This window comes from Grus americana, chromosome Z, assembly GCF_028858705.1.
Source record: "Grus americana isolate bGruAme1 chromosome Z, bGruAme1.mat, whole genome shotgun sequence".
Taxonomy (NCBI): domain Eukaryota; kingdom Metazoa; phylum Chordata; class Aves; order Gruiformes; family Gruidae; genus Grus; species Grus americana.
In genome coordinates, this window is record NC_072891.1 from 12,711,090 (window position 1) to 12,735,793 (window position 24,704).

The following is a 24,704-nucleotide window of genomic DNA, read 5'->3' on the forward strand; positions in this document are numbered from 1 at the left end:
CACAGCCCAACCTACTCACTGGGGGGTGGGCAGAGTGAGAAACAGAGTCAGCCTTGACACTGGGCAAACACTCTTCAGCAACAGATAAAACAGAGGTGTGTTATCAACACTGTTTTGTGTTATCAACACTGTTTTGGTCAAAAATAAAAAACATAGCATCATACTGGCTACTATGAAGAAAATGAACTCTACCCCTGACAGGTCCAGTACTGTTCTCCTAAAAACAGTAAGAAAAACCTAACATGGTATGTCCTTCTAACACAAACAAAGCAAGTCCAATATTGGCTGACAAAATAATAGGTGGAAGTTTCACTAACTTTGACTAACTAGGCCACATTAAAACTACAATTGCCTGCTCCACACTTATGTACATACTGTATCTGCCTCCAAATAGAACAGCTATCCCTCTCTTCTACCTTTTCTTCTACAGTGGTCACAATTTAAAACACTATGTCACTGCACTGTCTCACATTAACAGGAACAAGTTCTTCCATTTAGTACTTAACAGGGAGTAACTGTAAACTGGAAGTCTCAGCCACAGGCTGCAGATGTTGCTAAAGCAGTAGTCCTATTTATATATCCAGCATAGGCAAAGCAGTTGTAATAAGTGTTTCCTAAGTGATTAGTATAGTTCGAAGTGGTAAATCCACCTGGCATTTACCTCAACCTAGCCAACAAACGTTATACCTGCCTTCTCCACTGTGCAACGTAGAAGATATACTGAAATCGCAATATAATACGCAAGGAATGCTCCTCTCGTGGTAGAGGCACTTGAATGTGGAAGTACCAAAGTAAAATCAAGTGTCTACTGAAGTAAAAAATTGAAGTGCAATGTGCTTAGCTGTACAAGAATGATTGGCTAAATAGAAACCTCACGGTACAGCCCATACACAAAAGACACCTAGCCCGGCAGTTAAGGACTCTAAATAATACAACAGAGTATTACATGATGCTATCTAGTAAGACCATAAAGGCAGATGAGTAGAGTGTATAGCAATAAGCAGCTTACAAGTGCTTAAAAGAGTATCAGTGACAGAAAGACAGGCAAAATGCCCCACAGACTAATTTCCTGGTGTGATGAATAAATCCTGTAACAGCCACAAACAGTAGAAAGGCTATGCATGTAACACCTCTCCAATTTCAAAGATCTCACTTACAAGGTCCATCACAAACAGGGAAGAAAAAAAAAAAGAAAAAGAAAAAGACTTGAAATACTGTAGGGGGGAGGTGGGAAAGATGTGACATGCATAATACTGGTTTGCACTCAGACTAATAGCTTAGTCACAGTACCACACACCTTTGTGCTCCTACTCATCCAGACTTATGTACAGTGCACTGAGGAAGAGAACAGTCGTGCACTGTTTTATGTGTAATTTTGTAATTTTTAAGTGTGAAAAGCGTATGTGAAATCATTCTGCAGTTATGTTTCGTGAATATTTCTGAAAGGAAATAAAATACTGAAACTAATCTAAGACCTGTTTGCAAGCTGGGAAATAACCCCATTAAAAGTGGCACATGACAAGCTGACTATTTTTTTCTTTCTTTGCTAAAAGCTATGAGAAAACAGATTGACAATGTTGTCTATGCAGGGGAAACTAAGTCACACATTTATTCCAGACTAGCCTCCCCTTTTCCCAGTAATAAAACACAGAAGTGAGTACGTGCTGTAGTAATTATTTGCTCTGTGAGTAAGAAAGCCATTCTTGAATATACTGTCTGCAACACTTAGCCTGGTCAATTTAGCCTTGCAAAGAAGACCTGTTACTTGTAGCTTAACTAATTGAGATAAATGCTGCAGCACTTGAACTACTTTAGGATCAAAGAACACCTAAACCACCACCACTTCTTAATATAAAATGTTTGTTTTCAGTTCCATGATCACTTCCCTTCTAGCAATTAACAGCAATACTTTCTTAAATACACTTCATCCAATTTTTTTTAAATGTAACAGTTTGCTACAGGGAGAGGAAGAAGAGTTACAGCTTTGTTTTTTTAAGAGCACTTTGAAAAATCAAGAAGCATCACTAGAAAGGCTTGTCTTTGTCCTACACTAGACAGCTTGACATGAAAGAAGGGACTACACTTGTACAGATTAGCCATGCTATAAGAGCAGGGGTAACCACACTAGCTGCATGCAGAACCATGAAATATAAACACCATTTCAACACAAAGTCAACTTGTATCCAAAATGCTGCTTCCAAATCAGCATGTTCTTCAAAAAGCCCCAAAGCAGGATTTACTCAGCAGCACAGTAAAGAGGCACTTCATTGCATCTTGTACAATACAGAATTTGGGTGGTACTCCTCCTACACCTCTTATCTCCTGCTAGCCTGTAATTTATGTATGGATATGAAATAAAAAAAAAAAGGACCAAGAAGGTAGGCAACTATGAAAGAAAGAATTTTTCACCACAGACATTACAAACTTTGTTGTTATTAGGCCATGAACATTTGAGAAAAAGCATGTCTTTGTCAAGGTTTTAACACATTCATACATCATTCTTCATCTGAAATGCGAATTCCCAGTAGACGCCTCTTCATGTTTCACTTATTTGTCTCAGAAATTTTCCAGCAAAACTTGGGACCTTTTGAGTTGACATTCAGGCTGTTGCTGAAACTTTTTTTAATGAGGGAAAAAACAAAAAGACTAAAAAGATACAAAGACGACACAAAACAGCACATCTGAAGCAGGCAAACTAGCTCCCTAATAACTCCTCTCAATACAATGAAAACTATAAGCTGTAGGCCTTCACATGAACTATTTGGACAAAAAGTTATGCTGCAACATTAAATATTCAGCAATAAATGAAGTTTCTGAAGGCCAAATATGAATAGCAAAGATCCAAGATAACTTCTGTACCTAACAAAGTGATTTAACATTACTTCACTCTCACAAATGACTTTTTAGTCTTACCAAAGTAAGAGTAAATAAACCCAGAAATATTTATTGTTGCAGAAGACTGCAGTACATGACGATTATTTCAGCATACTTTACAGGAGTTTTCTTTCAGCAAATAAGAAATTAGTTACAGATCAAATAAATATTTTATCTTAGTAGGTGCCACATTTCTATAGCTGTTTCAATTTGTTTAGTTTTGGCACATTGTACAGAGTACAGGAGCAGCTGTGTAAGAATAGATTCTCAATGTGTACCTAGAGGGAACTTCAAAAAGGAAAAGGAAAAAAACCAAAAAACCAAACCTACAAGTACAAAAAACTTAAATGGAGCAACAGTTATAGAGCACAGCCACCTAGCAACCTCTCGGTTTTCTATGGGACTGAGTTACAAGATGTCTGGAAGAGCTGTAATGAACTGGCCTGTACTCATCTCAGCTGTCATTTCTAAATAAGCTAACTTTTGATATGTATCACTCCCTTCTTTTGAGAGTGATGACTTCAGACGCTTCAGTAGTTCTACAGAACAACCTCCTTTTTGGTGTGGCTTTGACATATCCTACCACAATGTTATTTTTAACGTAATACTACAAAGTATTTTATTTCAGTGAATATTTTTTATTCCTATAGCAACAGGCTGCTCTACTCTAAGTGGATGAACATGACTCCTTTTTCCAACTATGTTTCTGTAGGGTTTCCAAATAAACATACGTGTTCTTGTGATGCTCCCCAAAGAATTCTGGTAATGTATTTTGTTCCAATGTATTACCTGCTCCTCCAAGGACACTGCATCTGTCATGTTATGTGAGCATGCATATTTCAGCACATATCCCTTATAACCTATCCTGACCTTGGAATACAGAAATATACACTGAAGATACAAATGGAAGAGGAACCATTGGTAGAAAAGAGTAACCAGTACATGTACAGCCAGTATAATTTAATTAGGCAGAAGGGGAGGAAAAAAAAAATGTCCAAGAAGCATGTGTGAATGTAGTTAACTGTGTTCCAGCACTAAGAATGGGACTGAGGTGTGCTGCATTTGTTTTAGGGCAGCCAGACATTCCCATCACTAAACCCGTATTGCAGCAACAACCAGGCAACAACTCAAAAGTTTTGCTGTGGTTGTTACAATCATCACATTATCCTGAAAGCAGGATTCACATAAATATGTAACAATCTCCTACAAATACTGAACTCATCAATCCATCACTGATTGAAAAACTCTCTTCTAAGAGTAAAGGCTCTGTCATCTACACTTAAATTATAAATGGTAGCTCCTTACATGAGAAGCATATTGTATACAATTTAGAAGGTGTTAAGCCATATTCACCAGTGTTTAACATTAGAAAAAAAAATACCCCAAAACCTGAAAGCTAAGTTACCAAAGCAGTTATTGGTGACTTTTCTGAGAGAGAAACTATTTTTAAGGAAACATATTCTTTGGCCAATTCAGACTCCTTTTTTGTATATTATTTACTTATTTTAAATTCAACATTAAGTTATTTTATCCTGTTGGAATAAACAGGAATGACAGTATCAGTTTAAATTTACTGGTTTGCAATTGAGCTTTTAGCTCATACACCTGCCTTTGCCTTTTCCTTACACTCTGTGTAGCAATACAATTATGCTTTACAGACCCTATATTGCTTTTCTCTGCTTGCTGTTATGAGAAAGTCTCACACATGTCATGGGAAATCAATTCTATTGGAAGTAAAAACCTTATAAAAAGCATTTCCAGATGTGTAAAGCAAATAAGTTTTGCTTACTTATCATTAGAACAATAGAGAACAAAAAAAAATCTTTGAAAACGAGTCTATAGTTTTATTTCCAGTTTTAAAAGGGAAAAAAGTGAAGACAAAGCAGTATACATAGCGTAGCTCGTACACAGGGGTACAAGCAGACCCAAAACCAAAATACAAACCCTAGTGATTCATGTCTAACGAAACTCAGAAACAGTGTATGCTACAGTTTCTGCACATAAGCCCCCCAGCCTAGAGATTACATTATCATTCTCTTTGTCTGATGTCTCAACTGCAAAACCCCAAGGGAATTATGGATATCCGTAACACTGTAATCAGTTCCTTTTTCCATACAAAGGAATATTAGATTATCTGCAGTGTGTGCCACTGCTGCACTAAACTAAGCTAGATGATTTATAATTTTGAAGCACACCGGTGCAAAGCTGGAATTTTAGGCCTAAAGTTAACCATTAACCTTTGATATACTAGGAATACTTGCACCATATATTCTTTCTAGACAGACAGAATGGTCCCTACCTTGAAATCTTTACAGCCCAAGGCCTGTAAATTAGCAGGTTTAGCACACAATCCCGGGTAAAAAAGAGCTGAAAGATCACCTGGTTTATTCCACCTTCCTCAAGGCAGGACCTCCTAGGCAATCCTGCCAGATGTCTCTCTTGTCACACCTAACTTACTTTTCTGCAACTATTCAGGTGTGTAGAAAGACAAATGCGCATATGCACAAGTCTTCCATTCAACAGGTGGAAGCACACATCACTGTGAATATCTACTGAGTTTATCAGGATGCCATGGCAAGGTCCATCTGAAAAAATGGGATTACAAGAATATGGCCTAAAATACACAAGCTGAGAGAGAAATAAAATATGTTATTGTGGCACGTATATACACAGATATACCCACACGCATTAAAAAACAAATGTTAACCAGGAAAACTACTCTCTAACCTATGCGTTATCAGCCAGCAAATTTATTTTAGATGCAATGCACTGTCAAAGAACATGTAACTTATCAGCTTCCTGCCCCTATTATTGCATATGAACATGCACAGTTTTAAGAGACTTCCACCCAAATCAATCAACTGGCTTCATTAATTTACTTACCACCAAAAAAAGCATAGATTGCTTAATTAAATCTATATTATAACTCATATCTGAAACAAAGGCATATTATTCTTCACCATACACCACATCAAATTAAACTGTTTCCCCAGTAGGACTGACTTTCTGCAGCATGCATGCTTTGTATATTCATTAACTCTTTCAAATGAAACAAAAATCTGATGCACTGGTAGAAGTACACCTTCCTCAATCGCTGTTATTCACAGTATCATGACAAACAATTAAGCTATAAATTCAGTAAAAACACATAATTATACAATAGTGCCATTTCCTCATTTTGACACACTTCTCATTACTTAAGGCCTATTTTTGTCATATGTATCTCCCACAATTCTAAGACATTTTTCATGTGCATTAGTCTGGAAAATCTTAGTAGAAAGGGCTGCTACGCATCCTAAAGCGCCTGAGAACCTCATAAGTACCACAGAGTTGTGTCTGGCAAAATACATAGAAGTAAACAAGTCTTCCACGTTACAGCCACGGGTAAATTGTAGGAGCATAAATATCACAGGTTTACCCAGGCCTCCAAGTCAACCACCAATGCTGACCAGAGACCCTGGCCCTCATCTCCAGGTCTCTGACCCCTATGCTGCCTTGAGACATTGCAAATGAGTGCCTCTCTGTGAAATCTGCATCCAAAGGGCAATGGAAACTCTCTGCCAGGCTCCCCCTCCCCAAAATCCAAGCACCTTCCCCACCTCCACCAAAACACCGACCCTGTTCCAGCATGTGCCCCTACCCCCAGCAACATCACAGTCCCCGTCCTCAGCAACGCCTCTGCCCCAAACCCGCAGCAATACTCACCCAGCAGCGCCCTTGTCCCAATCCCACCCATACCTTGGCACCACTTCGGCTCCCCTTTCCCATCAGCGTCCTCCATAAGCCCCCGCCTAACTGGTGTTCCCTCAGGCACCCCTTCCCCAGCCCTCATCCCCCCCCCGCCCCCCAGCACCACTGGGACTCCTCAGCCACCCCCTGCCCAGCGCCCCTCACCTCAGCCCGCCCCATCCCCGCCGCCACGGCCCTGTCCGCACCTCACGGTCCTTGAGGCCCAGGAGCAGCACCTCCTCCATGAGGGTGAGCCGTGTTTCCTTGGAGTCGCCCTTCTCGTCGTCGCCGGACTCGTCCCGGCGGCCTTCATCCTCCGGGCCGCCCCCCGCTCCTCGCTCCTTGTCGGCGGCGGCGCTGCGGGAGGCCTCAGTCCGGCGCTGCACCAGGCCGGAGCTGCGCTGGGTCAGGGAAGTCATGGCTGCAGGCGGCGGGAGGGCAGAGGCCCGCCGCGGGGAGAGGGGCTCGGCGACAGCTCGGGAGGTGGGAAGGAGAAGTGACAGGAGCCGCTTTTGCCTCCACCCTATCTGCACCGGGGCAGCGGCCAGCCGAGGGGAGTCATGGGGAGCGAGGCTCGGCCGCGGAGGCGGAGGCAGCGGGGGCCGGCGTCCCCCCCTGCGGCGGCCGAGCTGGCGGAGGCAGCTTCTCCTCCAATATGGCGTCGCGGGCTGATGTCAGCGGAGGATGTGGCAGCGCCGGGCGGGGGGGGGCACCGGAAAGGGCCGCGGGCGGGAGGGGCCCCCCGCGGGGCAGGGGGCGGGGCGCCCTGGGGGCGCGAACCCTCAGCCGCGGAGGGATGGAGTGGTGGTGGCCGGTGGTGGCCGTTACCGACCATTACCCGGGGCTGTGGAGAACGCTTAATCCGGCGCTCCGGGAGAGGGGCCGGCCGGTGCCCGCCGTAGCATAACCCAGCGGCGGCATACTGCACTCTCTTAAATTAATGTGTTTTTTTCTTTAAATAAGTGCCTTTTTTACATCCTTAGGTCTGCCTGATTTCATTTTAGCCACAAGACCGTGTCCGGTTGCTAGTGCAGCCCCGCAGGAATATATCTCCATATATATATGCATATGTTATATGTACTCATCAACCCAGCTCAGGTGAGCTCTCAACAGTCTTGACTTCAAACTGAGGAGATGGAGTCCCTCCGCTCCGCTGTCGATGACCGCCTTTTCAAACCTTTAGCCCCTTTGAATGTGGCACAACAAAACCTCAAAAAACTACTTATCAGGGTTAAATCTCCTACGTGTTGCCAGGTACTGTATTTTACTGCGGAATAAAGGTGCTTATGATGCAAGGATGGCCTGTACTTTGTGTCCACAATTAAGATATTGCATTTGGCCATATTGAGATATATAGATACAAACATGTATAAAATATATATCCAAGATATACATAAAATATGTATATAATTAGGTTGATTTTTTTTTTTAAGGTGCACCCAGTTTACTAAGAGCTCCAAGTCACTCTGTAAGTGACTTTAGACTCCATTGTTTCCCACACCCCCAATTCTTGCATTATCTGGTATTGTGACTTGGTGATCATATAGCTTCTTCAAGATCATTGATAAGAAAGAGTAGCAGACAGACAAAGCTGATACCTGGAGGATCTGAATGATTCATGGAAGTGTTTGCTGATCCTTCCTCTTCTGTGTTTTGAGGCCTGCCAATTACAGTCTGTTTACTGTGTGACTTTCTGATTTTTCAATCGAAGTGTTTTGCTGTACCAGGTAAAATGCCAAACAAAAGCTTAAGGATACAACATCACTGTTACTTTTATCAAATGAGCATTTGCATAAAGAAGAGATACCACAATAGCATTACAGTATCTGTTTTCTTGAAATGTCTTTTCTGAGTAGAAATTATACTGAAATATTTATTAATATAGTCCTATATATACATTAATATATAGTCATATATATATTCCTGTATGACCCACTTGGATATTTTGCTGAGGATTACAATCAAGATGTAACTTGAGTTGTCCCTTTTACCTTCTTTTAACCTAGTCACTGTCTTAGCTTTCTTCCTGTTCTTTGGAACTCCCAAGATTTATTGAGACTCATAATTAGAGATCAAAAAGAGCTTCCAAAAAGCTCTTTTAAAAACCTGTATGGAACCTATATGCTTACTGACACAAATTACCTAGCTTTACTACTGCCGTTTAAATTTTTCTTAAAGAACACTGTCAGTGGAAAGTATTTAATCTTTGTCCTGTGTGATAGTATTTACCTGTTTCCCCAGAATACAAAGCTCTTTACTGAGCACATTTTTTAAAGCACTGTTAACAATTCTTACATTTCTCTTTAGTAATATCATTGTTAGAATTTGCCATGCACCTACATTCAATACCCTGTTTCTGTGGGCAAAAATTTCTCATCGTCACGTACATATTCTTTAATTCTTAGATTTAATTAACAAAGCAATATTATCTTCTTTCTTATCAATACGATGCACTCTTCAGGCTGTTAAGTTTATTTTCGCTTTCCCACTACACTAGTTTGGCATTTTAACTATGTTTGGGTCTTGTCATGATTACTTTTTAATGGTAAACTGAATGTTCATTAGCAACTCCAATTATTTTTTTTTTTTTTGAGTCCTTTCCTCAAGGGTCTCAAAGGATTCATTGTTATATACAGTTTTGTGGAAATCACTTTTTAAAAGTAGTAGCTAATTATATTATTGATTTGCCCACTTTTCTGTTTTTTTACTACAAATGTGATCAAATTAGGATCACTTGAAGGTTAATAAGAATTTTTACTTTTGTTGATCAATTTAATTTTTATTAGGGTGATGCATACTATGAAGTTCCTTATATTTGACAGTCACTTTTCTGATGTAGAAACTCAGGTGTCTGCACAAATTGGATGGTATAATTTCAAATGAATATATTTTTTCATTACTAATTTCAGTTCTGATTCTTCATCTAATGAACCTAAACTAATAAGCTCAGTGTGAAAAAAATTAAGAATGCATATAATTGAATTTTGAGTCAATTTTTTTTCTATACCAGCACAACTTTGATAGCCAAAACCAAAATTTGAATGAAAAGGATAGCAAACAAGACACATTTCAGCACGTGATTTCGTTGGTGTTGATCCTTTCTACATGACTGAGAGCTGGTGTGTTATCAGGGACCTCTTGGCTTGTTGGATCTCCGTCTAGGAGATCCTAATGTACATGTCACGACTTTCTTACTTGCAATTTATTTTACAGTACCAAGCTGTATTTGAAAAATATTTCTGAGTCATACGTGTCTTTAGCAGGAGTTCAGAAGGCTGTAACCCCTGACACTGTGTTTGGCACTGTTTGGTGCAACGTGTGGTTCATGTCATTTGGGTTGTCACTGGGCATCTCACTGGGTACAGACTCCCCTATCTCCCCCCACCCGCATGCCAGTGGCATCCAGCCTGAGAGCTGAGGCTGTAAATTTTTCAAACATAATGAAAAGTAATAATGCAAAACCACAGGCTGTAGTCTATAAATAATTTTGTTTGACTTGCAGTAAATTTGTAATGTATCCCTGTTTATTATTAAGCCCATATCTGGCAGAATTTCTGTTAACAGTTGCTGATGAGTCTAAGTTATCTTTACTAAATGCAGTAGATTTCAAAAAGAGCTAGGTTTTTTGAACTGCTGCTAGCCCACTGGGAAGTTGAAATAAAAGGGAAAATAGCAAAGGCATGGATCTTAGACTCTTATTTTGTGTTGTGCTAGTTGCAGTTGCCATGGATTACTTCACCATGGGAGCAGGGCTTACCTCAGTGATGTCAGCAGAAGTGGTGATTGAGAAACCAAGTGCAAATGTCTTTTGGGACAGCAGGTCAAGCAGAGAGTAACTTTATTTAAAGACCTGAAGCAGGAAGTCAACAGCTATTAACTATTGACAAGTGTATTGTAACTTGAATATCCTGAGTATGACATACAGCTGGTGAAAGCAAGAAGTTGTGGAACCTAACAGACGTGCCAGGCTCTGAAACTTAAGATGTAGGGACAAATCCTAGTGCTACTGTCACAGCATCATAACAATATACTGCTGGGCAGATTTTTCTCTTGAAGGACGATTAGATTAATAGCATGTGCATGATTTGAAGTTGATAGCAAGAATACAGAAGATGTTTTCTAGAAGGCGGCTGCTGACTCTGGTACAGCTTCACCATCCCGTGGTTTCACCAGTCAAGCTCATTTACATTCCTGCCAATGTCTTCCATTCCCTCGTAGTGAAAGTTCGCCACTCCCAATTATGTCACTAAAAACAAGTGTCAGGTGGAGCTGTGGCCTGAATCCCTGTAAGGATCTAACTTAACAGTCGAAAAAAAAGGTCATGTTTACCTGTAGCATTTCCCAGAACTACTGACAGGGCAGCCTCACAAATAGGCACCATATTATTACTGAAAGAGCACTGAGCTCACAGGGGAGCAGGAATTTATTAAGGCCAAACCATCTTTAAAACCATGCTGATTATAAACATGCTGCTTGAGTGCTAGAGTAGACATTAATGTCAGAAAAAAACTGGAAGGAACAAATATCTTGAAATTTGTTCTATCCGATACTATCAGCATAATCTCCAAGAACGGGATTTTCACTTCCAGTAAGAATCCAGATGCTGAGCAGTACAGTGATGAGAGAAGGAGGAGCTGAGAGATATGGGACAAGAGAACTGAGCAGACTAATGTGTGATACGGTAAGTGGGAAGAAACCAGAGTTATCGAACAAACGACCACAGAAATCATGTCTGCTACACAGTGGTCATGTGATATTCTCTCTTTCGGTTTCAGCTGCACCTGTTTTACTCATACCGTTGTTCTGGTTACTAAATAAATCCCTTGCTAGCCAGTGCAGACCAGCTGGGGTTTTCTTGTGGTGTTTAGGAATGAACTGTCCAACACTAGCAACATTTTTTTCTAAGTTAAAAGCACCTACTGATATAGCTCTTTGTGCATACAACAAACCCTTGACTTTGGCAGCTTTTAATGCCCAATAGTTAGACATTGTTTAAATTATTAGTTTACAAAATCAAAATTGTCCAACATATCTTTTCCAGTACCTTCTTTTTAAGCTTCTCCCTTGGGGTGATTTAAGGATGATGGTTCAGGCTTCTCAAAAATGTGAATAATTACTACTGTCAGTGGTATAGCGCCAGCTGTTAACAACTAGATCATACAAAATCAGACGCAGCCACTAAGTCAGTAATAAGATTTCTTTTAACTTCAAGGGGCTTTGAGTTAAAAATTTAGTGCTGCTTTTAATTTTTGTATATAAAAAATCAATAACTTGGTTTTTTAGAGATAGAGTGACAGGCATTTTAGGAAGACCAAAGGTAGACATGCAAAGGTGTTATTCACATTTACTCATTTCAAAAAGGTTTTCTTTATTTCAAGTATTTCCAGATCCTCTCATTTTCTCATCGCCTGCAGAGTTCAAATGATTGCCAGTTCCCAAAATCTTTGTATTGTAATAGCATCTTCTTCCTTGTAACTGAGTGATATTGTTCAGTAGCAATAATCTGTACTGGTTATTTTAATATTACAAATACAGTGCTGAAATCATAAGACAAAAGTGTCAGTCAAGGTGCTGTTTGTAATGAAGATAGGCCTTCATTTCTACACAGGGGTCCAGTTCAGCCAGCATCACTAGGAAAAATGTGCAGCTTTCTTGACAGATGTTCATTGAGTAAAATGAGTCCTGTGAAGCCTCCACCAAAACTGACTCTCATTGGTATTTTGGAAAAATGAACTATGTTCAATGCAATGAATTTTATGTAAATTCAGTTTTGAAAAATCTTTATTTCACTTCCTAAGGTAACAAATGCTTTACTGTTTGGTCCTTTTAAGGTATATAAATACTCATCAACTCATTAAAAAAATACATAGAGCCAGATGGCGCAAAGAAAATGTTTCCATGGAGTTGTAATTTACAAGATAAATAGTGATTAGAACAGTATTCTTGTTGTCTAATTAGAAAGTACTTGTGTTCATTCAGAAGTGTGTGTAGAATACATGTTGATTACTTTTGGTAGGTTTACGCCCTCTCATTATGACCGAAAACCCAAGAAAAGAGAATCAATGAGTGGTAATTTTAGAACACAGTAAGTGGCAAACTGAGCAATGGGGTCAGTCAGGGAGAAAAGTAAGGATTCCAGGAGCTAGTGGTCTATCAACTCAGCAAAGGTGTGTGAGCAGCTGGGACAGGGGAAATGGAAGAAAAATCTAGAAATATTTGTCAACAGCCATCTCTGAGCCTCTGTAAAGACTGTTGTAAAGGACATAAAGCTGCATTTTTGTATTACCTTGTTCCCGAGAAATCAGCCAGGTGCATTGAAATGTCTGTTCTGTTTCTGGCAGAGGCTGCATACCCTGTTTGTCCTGCATGGTTTTTATTGATGGCAGCCAGGACGTTGTGTGATCACAGTGCACACCAGAAGGTTTCTAAGTTTGGCACAGGTAATGATACCTTCCATAATACCTTCTATCCAGGGAGCAAAAAACATTGATAAACATTTGTAGATTAAACATGCAGACATCTCTGGAATATGCTTCTCCCCAATTCATTCAAGAGTCAAAACAGGATGGAAGCAAGTGTATGTAACAAACTGTTGTTACATTTAAGTTTGGCTTTCAAAACACAGAAGAATAAAATCTTGTGTGAGTCAAGTGTCTTGCTATGTCCCACTGTCTTGCTCTGAACTTTGCACAGTTGTTGCCATCCTGACCTGCTAGACACCAAACATGGATTTTATTACAACAGAGTGAGAAAATTCTAGAAGACTTTTTTGGAGGGGACACACTTGCTCTTAACTGGTGTAGTTCATAAGTGAGACTGCTCACTCAGCAGCAAAACACCTCACCAGCATTGCCATTTTTCTGTTTTGACCTGTGTTCCAGGTGCCTCTGCTGACTGCAAGGTAGAAAGCTTGAGAATATTATCCTGTGAACGTTTTTCCACAAGGTTAAAACAAGCCAAATGTGGATTGATTTTCTATGGTTAATTCTGCACTGAATTAACACTGTTAAAGGAGTAGCTGCTGCCTGAGCATTCACACTCCATTCATGGCATTGCGCACACACACACATTCTTGGGCGTGCTTCCTCCTTCTTCAGGCTCGACCCTAGGTCTCCTGCAGCAGAGTCTCAGGTATTGGATTTTATAAAGTAATTAATTTAATTGGAAGGTGCAGCAGCAGGGTCAGTCTGGGCTGGGTGCCTCCAAAGAGGGGGACCCAGAACAAAGAAATCCGGGGGCAATTACACCCTTGGTCCCGTACACCCGCCCCTCATGCGCCCTTCACGTGCTGTCCACGCATCCTTTAGTCCGATGGTGATTTTTGGTCTGGGGTCTTCTAACATCTAATTGGATTCTTCTTCTGGAGGAGGCAGGCTCTTTCTTACCTTGTTGACTTGCAGTTTCTGCAGTTTTCCCCGAAGGCTGGAGCCTCCTTATCTTCTGGTTTACGCTCCTTGTGCACCTGCACTCGCTGGTGGAACATGGAGAACTGAAGAATCCCAGACTTGGTAAAACACTGCTGAGACATCAGTGTGATATCAAGACACTTTCCCATACTAAAAGACTAATCACAACACTATACTAATTGTTAGGAAAATTACTGAGAAAAACACGTCTATTGCAGCCTAAAGGCTTCAGCAAATCTAGCTACTCATGCTAAGTAAAGCTAAGCAAACAGCACAAATCACACCCTATTATAATACTACATAATTTATTCTAATTAAACCCTACTTATTTATATTAAACAACTAATATCCCTCAACAAACACTATCTTCAGTACTGTAAAATGATATTATCGCTAGATAATTTCTATGTGGTGGCATTTAAAGAGATTTCACTGGCTAACACTTTACCATCCATGCAAACATCTGCTAATACACTTGATGCAAAAGAGCTGTTGTTCAAACAGAAACCTCTTCATACAGGAATTTTTTATTTAAATCCATACTGCAGACCACATCACATCAAAGCAATAATTTGAATGGTTGGGACAAAGGCCATTTAGGACATTACCTGCATAGTATAGATTGACGAGCATTTGAGCATTAAACACAATGTTGTCTCTAAGGTTAGCCAGTTATTTAAAAACTTGTGGCTGTCCAGTTGAGTAAGTACATTTTTGTAAGTACTGATTGCATTTAAGAGTTCATCAATGATCTATAAATATGTAAGAACTCCTGCTATGTACTCATGTAGCACTGAACCCAAGAACTTACGTGACTCAGTAAAGATGATGTACACTGTCCTACCATGAGACACAGAGGGGTGTGATTCTAGAGTGTCTCCAGTTTTTTAATACCATTATTTGCAGCAATCAGAGTGGATTCAAACAGAGCAGAAACCTGACTAGTAATCAGGAGACTTATGATAAAGCAATAATTTTACAATCAATCAGCCTTGTACATCTATTGCATGCTCATGTTTCTGCCTTTTAGTGGATTTTTTTTTTCCCCTGAAAATTAGGCTGAGGAAGAAGAAAGGGGATTTAAAGCTTCACTCTTGAAATCAAAAAGAGCTAAAACAGCACCAGAAATACTCAGCATAGCTGGAAATGTTATATGGCTTTTTTTTCTAGGCACCCTGTAATGGGGAAGGGGGAACTCTCTAGACAAATGCCTCTCTGACTCCGGAGTGAACTGGCAGCTGAGTACATTTCTCTGCATGCCCAGACATGCAGCAGCACTGGGAGAAAGCTAGTGAACCTGACAAAAATAGCATTGAAAACCTTGGCATAAGAAAAGTTCCCCTAAATACTTTTGTATACCTGTGAGAAAAGGAAAGAAATGGTAAAAAAAGTGTGAGCACCACTTGTTCGGTTATGTGAACTGCTGTCTTGCTGATGGCCACTTACTTTTGCATTATCATCTTTTTTTTTTTTTTTTTTTTAAAGGTACTATGTTGTTGCAAAAGTTACCTCTGAACAGGGTGAGAGAAGTATTCTTTTCTCTTGAATCCATCTACCTAAACTGTAACTTCAAGCCAGGACACTGATACCCCTCTGCCTCAAAGCCTCACGCTTTGATGGCAAGTGCCCATCAGATTGCTTTCCCATGTGGATGCAGGCAGTTGCAGGACTAGCTACAAAACACAGCCTTACTTTTGGGCCTCCCAAAAATCTGCCTCCCACAGCTGTTGTAGGTGGTCTGATGCTCACAGCAAAAAGCTATCCCACTGAAGCCAGGATTAGACCTTCAGCACTCCAATGACTTCCCCAGGGAGAAGAGAGAAAAAAGAATTAGCAGCTAAATTATGGCCAGTTGCAATTTAAGATGGATGTTAGAAACAAAAACTTAGTGGAGAAACCCAGCTGATGACTGGTAAGAGAAATACTTCCTGCAGCCTAAGAAGGTGACCCTCGCGTGGTCCAGGAACCTCTGGAGAAACACAGATGCATCTGGAAGGGAGGCCCTTGGCTGCAGTGGGGAATGAGAGAAGCTGCACAGTCTATCAGTATTTTCACCTGCATACAGAGTCAGTCAAGATCTGTCTAGTTTATAAGTCATCTTTGAAAGAAAAAGTAAATCTCTCTCTGCTCTTGCTGACATACAACAAATGACATCTGAGCTTTCCATATTGAACACAGAATATGTCACACCGATGAGTCAGCCATCTGTATCAGGGTGTCCTACTTTGGTACGTACGGTCTTTTCTCACTAAATGTTTTCCCTAACATTGACTGGGGCACCAGCTTAATTCTCTTTGCCAAAGAATAAAGCAATGATTTTATTAACAGCTATTTGCTACACAGTAAGTCCTTCAGAGAGAAATTAAAAAAAAAAAATCCTTTAAAAACTCCCCAAAACTAAGACTAGTGTCATTATTCATATCCTACATTATGAAGCAGCAAATGCAAGTCTTCTGTTTCTGCAGAACACCGGAGCAGAAGGCACTTAAGCTTTTACTGGCCTTAAATCTCAAAACGCACCTGCAAGGTGATTTCTCACTGCTTACAATAGGAGAGCAGGACCAGGCAGTACGCCAAAGCAAAGAAAGCACTCCCTATCTTAGAAGCATGGTACCACTCTGAAACACAGCTATGTAAAAAACAAATTTAGGACTTTCATTCTTCTTTAAATCAAATGGGCTCTGTTCTCCTAGCTGCAAACTCAGCCTGGAACTGGAGAACCGCCTTGGCACTTCACCATCAGTCATAAACAACCTACAGCCAAAACCAAAGCATGACCTAATCTGCACGACCCCAGGATTGTAAATTGGCTCTGATACAAATGTCACGTTTGAATACGTGTTCACTAGTCATTGTTAATATACGTTCAATACCAGGTGCTAAGTCTTTCTTACATCCTGGTTTCTGACAAATTACAAATAACTTTGTAACGCTTCACAAGGTCACATTGCTCTTAGCTATACCACTGCAATGGAACTACAAACCTGAGCAAATAATTTTTATGAAGGTGTACTCTGGGCTGACAAGTAGCAGGACTCAGTTTTGCCATTAGCCTGAGGAAATACGGCATGGAATATGCAGGAGGACCAAAAGTGTTTCAGAAAGAAGATGCCATTTTTACCACGGTCCGTTGGCAAGACCATTTTGGAAAGATACTGTAGCACAGAAATAATTTTGAAATTTGAAAATACATAGATAAAAGTACTTCAGAGCAGACTTTTTTACTATGTCACTTCAACACAGCTGACAAAAATCAAAAAAATTGTCAAAATTCCTAGTTCTGCTCTATCTGCCAGTTTCCTTTCCGCAGGAAGGGATCCTTCTTGATCTGGGCAGTTAGCCAGCTCCGAGTCCGATAGGTTACTCCAGTTAGGAATAAAGCATCTTTGATGCAGTTCAGTTTATTTACAAAAATATACAGCCCTGCTTCTTTGAGCACAGTATAAATCTAACAGCTGGAGGCAGTTGCTTTAAACACAGCTCTTCCAGCCAGCACCTGACCCAAGAGCCCTTTTGCAATGCTTCCCCTACCACTTCTCCACAGAGCAATACATTTCATGCTCCTCACCACCACCAAGTATGTCTCAAAATCTGATTGATACACCAGAGTTACCGATGCGCTGTTACGCGGCGATTGCCTGCCCCAAGGCGGGACAGGCTGCGTAGGCTGCCATAGCTCAGCAGTGAGGATGTGGTGGCAGCCAAGCTGAGATTGCTCGCTCATTAACGCAACGCGTACCTTCTCACAGCAGGCCCAGGGAGACATTCAGGAGACCTGGGAAATGTGAGTCAGTGGGTGATTGTAACCGAGCAAGATTCTCCTGCAAGTGTAGCTGTCCGGGTGGAAAACCAATAGTTGGACAAATTGAACAAAAGCCAATACAGATGCATGAAACACCTTTCCTACACCTTTAAAACTCAGCCATACCTAAAGGGCACTGAAAATCCCACCATAGAAGCTTTCCAAAAACTCACAGCCAAACAGATGCTGCTAAAGGGTACAGCTATGTAAGTGTTTGTGGTGGGTTGACCATGGCTGGCTGCCTGGTGCCCACCAAGCCGCTCTATCACCCCCTGCCTCAACAGGACACGGGGAGCAAATAAGATGAGAGGCTCATGGGTCGAGATAAGGGCAGGGAGAGATCACTCACCAATTACTGTCATGGGCAAAACAGACTCAGCATGGGGAAATTAATTGAATTTATTGCCAATTAACATCAGAGTAGGATAATGAGAAATAAAACCAAATCTTAAAACACCTCCTCCCACCCCTCCCTTTTTCCCAGGCTCAACTTCACTCCCAATTTCTCTCCCTCCTCCCCCGCAGCGGCACAGGGGGACGGGGAATGAGGGTTGGGGTCAGTTCATCACACGTTGTCTCTGCCACTCCTTCCTCCTCAGGGGGAGGACTCCTCACACTCTGCCCCTGCTCCAGCCTGGGGTCCCTCCCACAGGAGACAGTCCTCCATGGACTGCTCCAACCTGAGTCCTTCCCACGGGCTGCAGTTCTTCACCAACTGCTCCAGCGTGGGTCCCTTCCACGGGGTGCAGACCTTCAGGACCAGACTGCTCCAGCGTGGGTCCCCCATGGGGTCACAAGTCCTGCCAGCAAACCTGCTCCAGCCTGGGCTCCTGTCTGCATGGGGCCGCAGGTCCTGCCAGGAGCCTGCTGCAGCGTGGGCTTCCCACGGGGTCACAGCCTCCTTCAGGTGTCTCCACCTGCTCCAGCATGGGGGTCCTCCACGGGCTGCAGGTGGATATCTGCTCCACTATGGACCTCCATGGGCTGCAGGTGGATATCTGCTCCACTATGGACCTCCATGGGCTGCGGGGGGACAGCCTGCCAGACCCAATACGGTGCTTCTTTCCCCCAACATGTCCATGGAAATAAGAGCTAGTCTTTATTTCCTCACTTAAAATAATTCAGATGTATTTAAGAATTACTTTTTCAGTCCTGTGATGAAATTTACCTTTTCAGCTCTAGTTCACACTCAGATATTACTTAACTAAGTGAATATAACTTTTCAAAAGAAATTTCTTGGTGAGGGAATAGCCATATACAATCCTCCTCTGACAAATTGAAAGATGTAAGTCAATTTTTCCTCAGTGCGCACTACAGCTGGAGAGACATTTGCCTTGTGAGGGTGGGGCTGGTAGGCAGCAGGTTGTGCATTAACAACTGAGAGGGAAAATGTTCAGAAAGGGGAAGGATGTCTACCTGCCTAGACAGAACATTAATGTCAGCAGCCAGCACCAGTAGGGCTATTATTACTTTAATAAGATCCAAAGAGTATGAAGAAACATTTATGTTTGGTCATTTCCTGCTGCCTGAGTCTGGGTCCCTTGTAATTGTATTTCAGCTGTTTCCAGCATCCATTATTAACTACAGAACTCCAGAGGCTTTGCATATTCACACAGCCTCTACTTAATACCAAGACATTAAGTAATGGTTTTACTATTACTTTATTTCATTTTGGTAACTAGCTCTTTTTATCATCATCTCTGCCAGACAGCTATTCATCTGCAATTCGAATCATAAAAAGGGCCACTGCCTCAGGAACGACACTAGGTGGATCAATATCCCCAGAAAATTAAGGTCTCTCAGTCAGAATGGAGAGAGTTCCATCCTACACCGGAGACAGATAATGGGCTGAATAAGGACAAAGTACACCACTCGCATTAAATCTAAAAAACCCAAGAAGTAAGTAAGTAAAACATACTAAAAAGAGCCAGGAGGAGAGTAACCAATCAGCTTAGCTATATGTGGCTGAAGCTTAGAAGAGAAAAGCAGGAATGCATCAGGATTCCAAAATCACTTTCCAAGTGATGGTTGTTTTCAGATTACAAGTCAGAACATGCTTTTGCTTTTCCACAGCCACACTCAATCACTGCTTAATCACAGACTGGGCAGCATGATGGCATTTAAAACTCTGTCAGTCCAAACCAAAGCACAGCCTAAGGAACAACAGGACCAAACAGCATCAAAGTGTGTTTGATGCCCATAGATTGAATTAATTGTTTTTGTTTGATATTGGGTTTGCATGGCAAGGTTTTGGGGGAGGCTACAAGGGAGGCTTCTGTGAGAAGCTGCTAGAAGCTTCCCTCATGTCTGACAGAGCCAATGCCAGCCGGCTCCAAGATGGACCCGCCGCTGGCCGAGGCTGAGCCCATCAGCAACGGTGGTAGCACCTCTGGGATAACAGTGTTAAGAAGAGGGGAAAAAAAAAACAGCAGCAGTTTCGGTAGCCAAAAAGAAGGGTGAGAAGATGTGAGAGGAACAACTCTGCAGACCCCCAGGTCAGTGAAGAAGGAGGAGGAGGAGGTGTTCCAGGTGCCAGAGCAGAGATCCCCCTGCAGGCTGTGGAGAAGACCATGGTGAAGCAGGCTGTCCCCCCGCAGCCCATGGAGGTCCATAGTGGAGCAGATATCCACCTGCAGCCCATGGAGGTCCATAGTGGAGCAGATATCCACCTGCAGCCCGTGGAGGACCCCCATGCTGGAGCAGGTGGAGACACCTGAAGGAGGCTGTGACCCCGTGGGAAGCCCACGCTGCAGCAGGCTCCTGGCAGGACCTGCGGCCCCATGCAGACAGGAGCCCAGGCTGGAGCAGGTTTGCTGGCAGGACTTGTGACCCCATGGGGGACCCACGCTGGAGCAGTCTGGTCCTGAAGGTCTGCACCCCGTGGAAGGGACCCACGCTGGAGCAGTTGGTGAAGAACTGCAGCCCGTGGGAAGGACTCAGGTTGGAGCAGTCCATGGAGGACTGTCTCCTGTGGGAGGGACCCCAGGCTGGAGCAGGGGCAGAGTGTGAGGAGTCCTCCCCCTGAGGAGGAAGGAGTGGCAGAGACAACGTGTGATGAACTGACCCCAACCCTCATTCCCCGTCCCCCTGTGCCGCTGCGGGGGAGGAGGGAGAGAAATTGGGAGTGAAGTTGAGCCTGGGAAAAAGGGAGGGGTGGGAGGAGGTGTTTTAAGATTTGGTTTTATTTCTCATTATCCTACTCTGATGTTAATTGGCAATAAATTCAATTAATTTCCCCATGCTGAGTCTGTTTTGCCCATGACAGTAATTGGTGAGTGATCTCTCCCTGCCCTTATCTCGACCCATGAGCCTCTCATCTTATTTGCTCCCCGTGTCCTGTTGAGGCAGGGGGTGATAGAGCGGCTTGGTGGGCACCAGGCAGCCAGCCATGGTCAACCCACCACAAACACTTACATAGCTGTACCCTTTAGCAGCATCTGTTTGGCTGTGAGTTTTTGGAAAGCTTCTATGGTGGGATTTTCAGTGCCCTTTAGGTATGGCTGAGTTTTAAAGGTGTAGGAAAGGTGTTTCATGCATCTGTATTGGCTTTTGTTCAATTTGTCCAACTATTGGTTTTCCACCCGGACAGCTACACTTGCAGGAGAATCTTGCTCGGTTACAATCACCCACTGACTCACATTTCCCAGGTCTCCTGAATGTCTCCCTGGGCCTGCTGTGAGAAGGTACGCGTTGCGTTAATGAGCGAGCAATCTCAGCTTGGCTGCCACCACATCCTCACTGCTGAGCTATGGCAGCCTACGCAGCCTGTCCCGCCTTGGGGCAGGCAATCGCCGCGTAACAGCGCATCGGTAACTCTGGTGTATCAATCAGATTTTGAGACATACTTGGTGGTGGTGAGGAGCATGAAATGTATTGCTCTGTGGAGAAGTGGTAGGGGAAGCATTGCAAAAGGGCTCTTGGGTCAGGTGCTGGCTGGAAGAGCTGTGTTTAAAGCAACTGCCTCCAGCTGTTAGATTTATACTGTGCTCAAAGAAGCAGGGCTGTATATTTTTGTAAATAAACTGAACTGCATCAAAGATGCTTTATTCCTAACTGGAGTAACCTATCGGACTCGGAGCTGGCTAACTGCCCAGATCAAGAAGGATCCCTTCCTGCGGAAAGGAAACTGGCAGATAGAGCAGAACTAGGAATTTTGACAATTTTTTTGATTTTTGTCAGCTGTGTTGAAGTGACATAGTAAAAAAGTCTGCTCTGAAGTACTTTTATCTATGTATTTTCAAATTTCAAAATTATTTCTGTGCTACAGTATCTTTCCAAAATGGTCTTGCCAACGGACCGTGGTAAAAATGGCATCTTCTTTCTGAAACACTTTTGGTCCTCCTGCATATTCCATGCCGTATTTCCTCAGGCTAATGGCAAAACTGAGTCCTGCTACTTGTCAGCCCAGAGTACACCTTCATAAAAATTATTTGCTCAGGTTTGTAGTTCCATTGCAGTGGTATAGCTAAGAGCAATGTGACCTTGTGAAGCGTTACAAAGTTATTTGTAATTTGTCAGAAACCAGGATGTAAGAAAGACTTAGCACCTGGTATTGAACGTATATTAACAATGACTAGTGAACACGTATTCAAACGTGACATTTGTATCAGAGCCAATTTACAATCCTGGGGTCGTGCAGATTAGGTCATGCTTTGGTTTTGGCTGTAGGTTGTTTATGACTGATGGTGAAGTGCCAAGGCGGTTCTCCAGTTCCAGGCTGAGTTTGCAGCTAGGAGAACAGAGCCCATTTGATTTAAAGAAGGACTGTGTCCTGTGGGAGGGACCCCATGCTGGAGCAGGGGCAGAGTGTGAGGAGTCCTCCCCCTGAGGAGGAAGGAGCAGCAGAGACAATGTGTGATGAACTGACCACAACCCCCATTACCCATCCCCCTGTGCCGCTGCGGGGGAGGAGGGAGGGAAATCGTGAGTGAAGTTGAGCCCAGGAATATGGGAGGGGTGTGTGTGTGGGTGTTTTAACATTTAGTTTTATTTCTTATTGCTCTACTCTGATTTGACTCGTTATGAATTGAATTAATTTTCCCTAAGTTGAGTTTGTTTTGCCCATGACGGTAATTGATAACTGATTTCTCTCTGTCCTTATCTCGACCCAGGAGCCTTTCATCATATTTTCTCTCCCCTGTCCAGCTGAGGAGGGCAGTGATAGAGCAGCTTTGGTTGGCGCCTGGTCTCCAGACAGGGTCAACCCACCATATGTTTACCTTACCTTCTTACTGCAGCGCACAGGTCAGACCCAATGCAACTATTCTTTAAATCACCCTGTAAGCCTTCTGCAGGCAACCTCGAACCAAAGCTGTTTGGGTTGTGGCTTTTAATTCTTTGTCTCTTTTTTTTTCTTTCTTTTTTTTTTTCTTTTCAGAAGTGTTTAATATCTAGAGTTAGCTCTGCGTGTTATTTACAACATTTCAACTAGCCACACATTAGATGTGGTTCCCAGAATTTATCTCTTTTTCAACAACCTGGCAGTTGGAGAGCTAGACTTAACTGCACTTGTGGTTCCACCTTTTCACCTTGTCCACTCTAACTGGGTGTTGCCTATTGAAAAGGGCATTTTCAAACAATTTGTTCCTCTTGTTTCCTCATGCACCACCATGGGGTGATTTGGCTCACCAGGCAGACCCGATAGAAACCTAATCCACAAAAGCAAAATACCTATTTCCATAAAATCAGCTGGCGGTTATGTGAGACTAACAGCAAAGGTGGTGTGAGCACACCGCTGGGCAGAGTGCAGCAGGACCCCTCTGGCAGCTGTCTGCGGTGACCCCACATCGGGGGTAACCCAAACCCAAACACTGCTGGGAGAACAGCATGGAGGAGCACCCACTGCTGCTGCTCCGTGTGGGTGGGGATGAAGCAGAGACATGCACCACGAAAGCGATCAAAAGGGAGTTCAGGCTCTTAGAACAGTCACTGAAGGATTCGGGGGCGCAGGTAATATTCTCCTCCCTCCTTCCAGTTAAGGGCAGCAATGTTGGGTGGAACAGGCAGACACAGTCCATAAATGCATGGCTCCGTGGCTGGTGTCAATGCCACAACTTTGGGTTCTTTGACAATGGGGCGGCCTACACGGCACCGGGCCTGATGAACCCTGATGGGGTTCATCTCTCTCAAAGGGGAAAGAGGATCTTTGCCCAGGAACTAGTGGGGCTCATCAACAGAACTTTAAACTAGGTTCAAAGGGGGAGGGGGATAACATCAGGCTTGCCAGCGACATCTTGTGGGATGATGTGCCCAGGTTGGAGGGACGGGGCACTGGCGAGGGCCCTCAGCCTACTGCTCAGAGACGTGCTGGACGCACTACAGCATGCTCGAAGCCTAGAGGAGACGAGCCAGGGGCTCCGGATGCAACAGGAACCAACAGGGTAACACTGGGAAGATACATCAAAAGAATTCCAGCCACCCCAGCCAATAAGTCAGCCTCATCAGGGGCACAACTGAAATGCCTCTACGCGAATGCACGGAGCATGGGGAACAAACAAGAGGAGCTGGAGACGTGTGTGTGCCTGCAAGGCTATGACCTTATTGGCATTACAGAGACGTGGTGGGATGGCTCCTATGACTGGAGTGCTGGGATGGAAGGGTACAGGCTCTTTAGGAAGGACAGGCAGGACAGACGAGGAGGGGATGTCACCCTCTATGTCAATGACCAGCTGGAGTGCATGGAGCTCCACCTGGGGATGGATGAGGAGCCCACTGAAAGCCTATGGGTCAGGATTAAAGGGAGGGCTGGGGCAGGGGACATCATAGCAGGGGTCTGCTACAGGCCACCTGACCAGGGGAACCAAGCAGATGAAGCCCTCTATAGACAGGTAGGAGCAGCCTCACGCTCACAAGCCCTGGTCCTTATGGGGGACTTCAACCACCCCAACATCTGT

The 24,704-nt window shown here is 43.1% G+C and overlaps 1 protein-coding gene across 1 annotated transcript in view; it reads right to left on the reverse strand.

The window, feature by feature from the left end:
* GOLPH3 (golgi phosphoprotein 3) overlaps positions 1–7,291 on the reverse strand; it is a 35,536-nt gene extending 28,245 nt beyond the window's left edge. The window contains exon 1 of the mRNA XM_054811173.1: positions 6,810–7,291. Within this exon, the coding sequence (XP_054667148.1) occupies positions 6,810–7,022 (213 nt within the window). The 5' untranslated portion in view covers positions 7,023–7,291. The remainder of the gene's footprint in view (positions 1–6,809) is intronic.
* Positions 7,292–24,704: the final 17,413 nt, after the last annotated feature.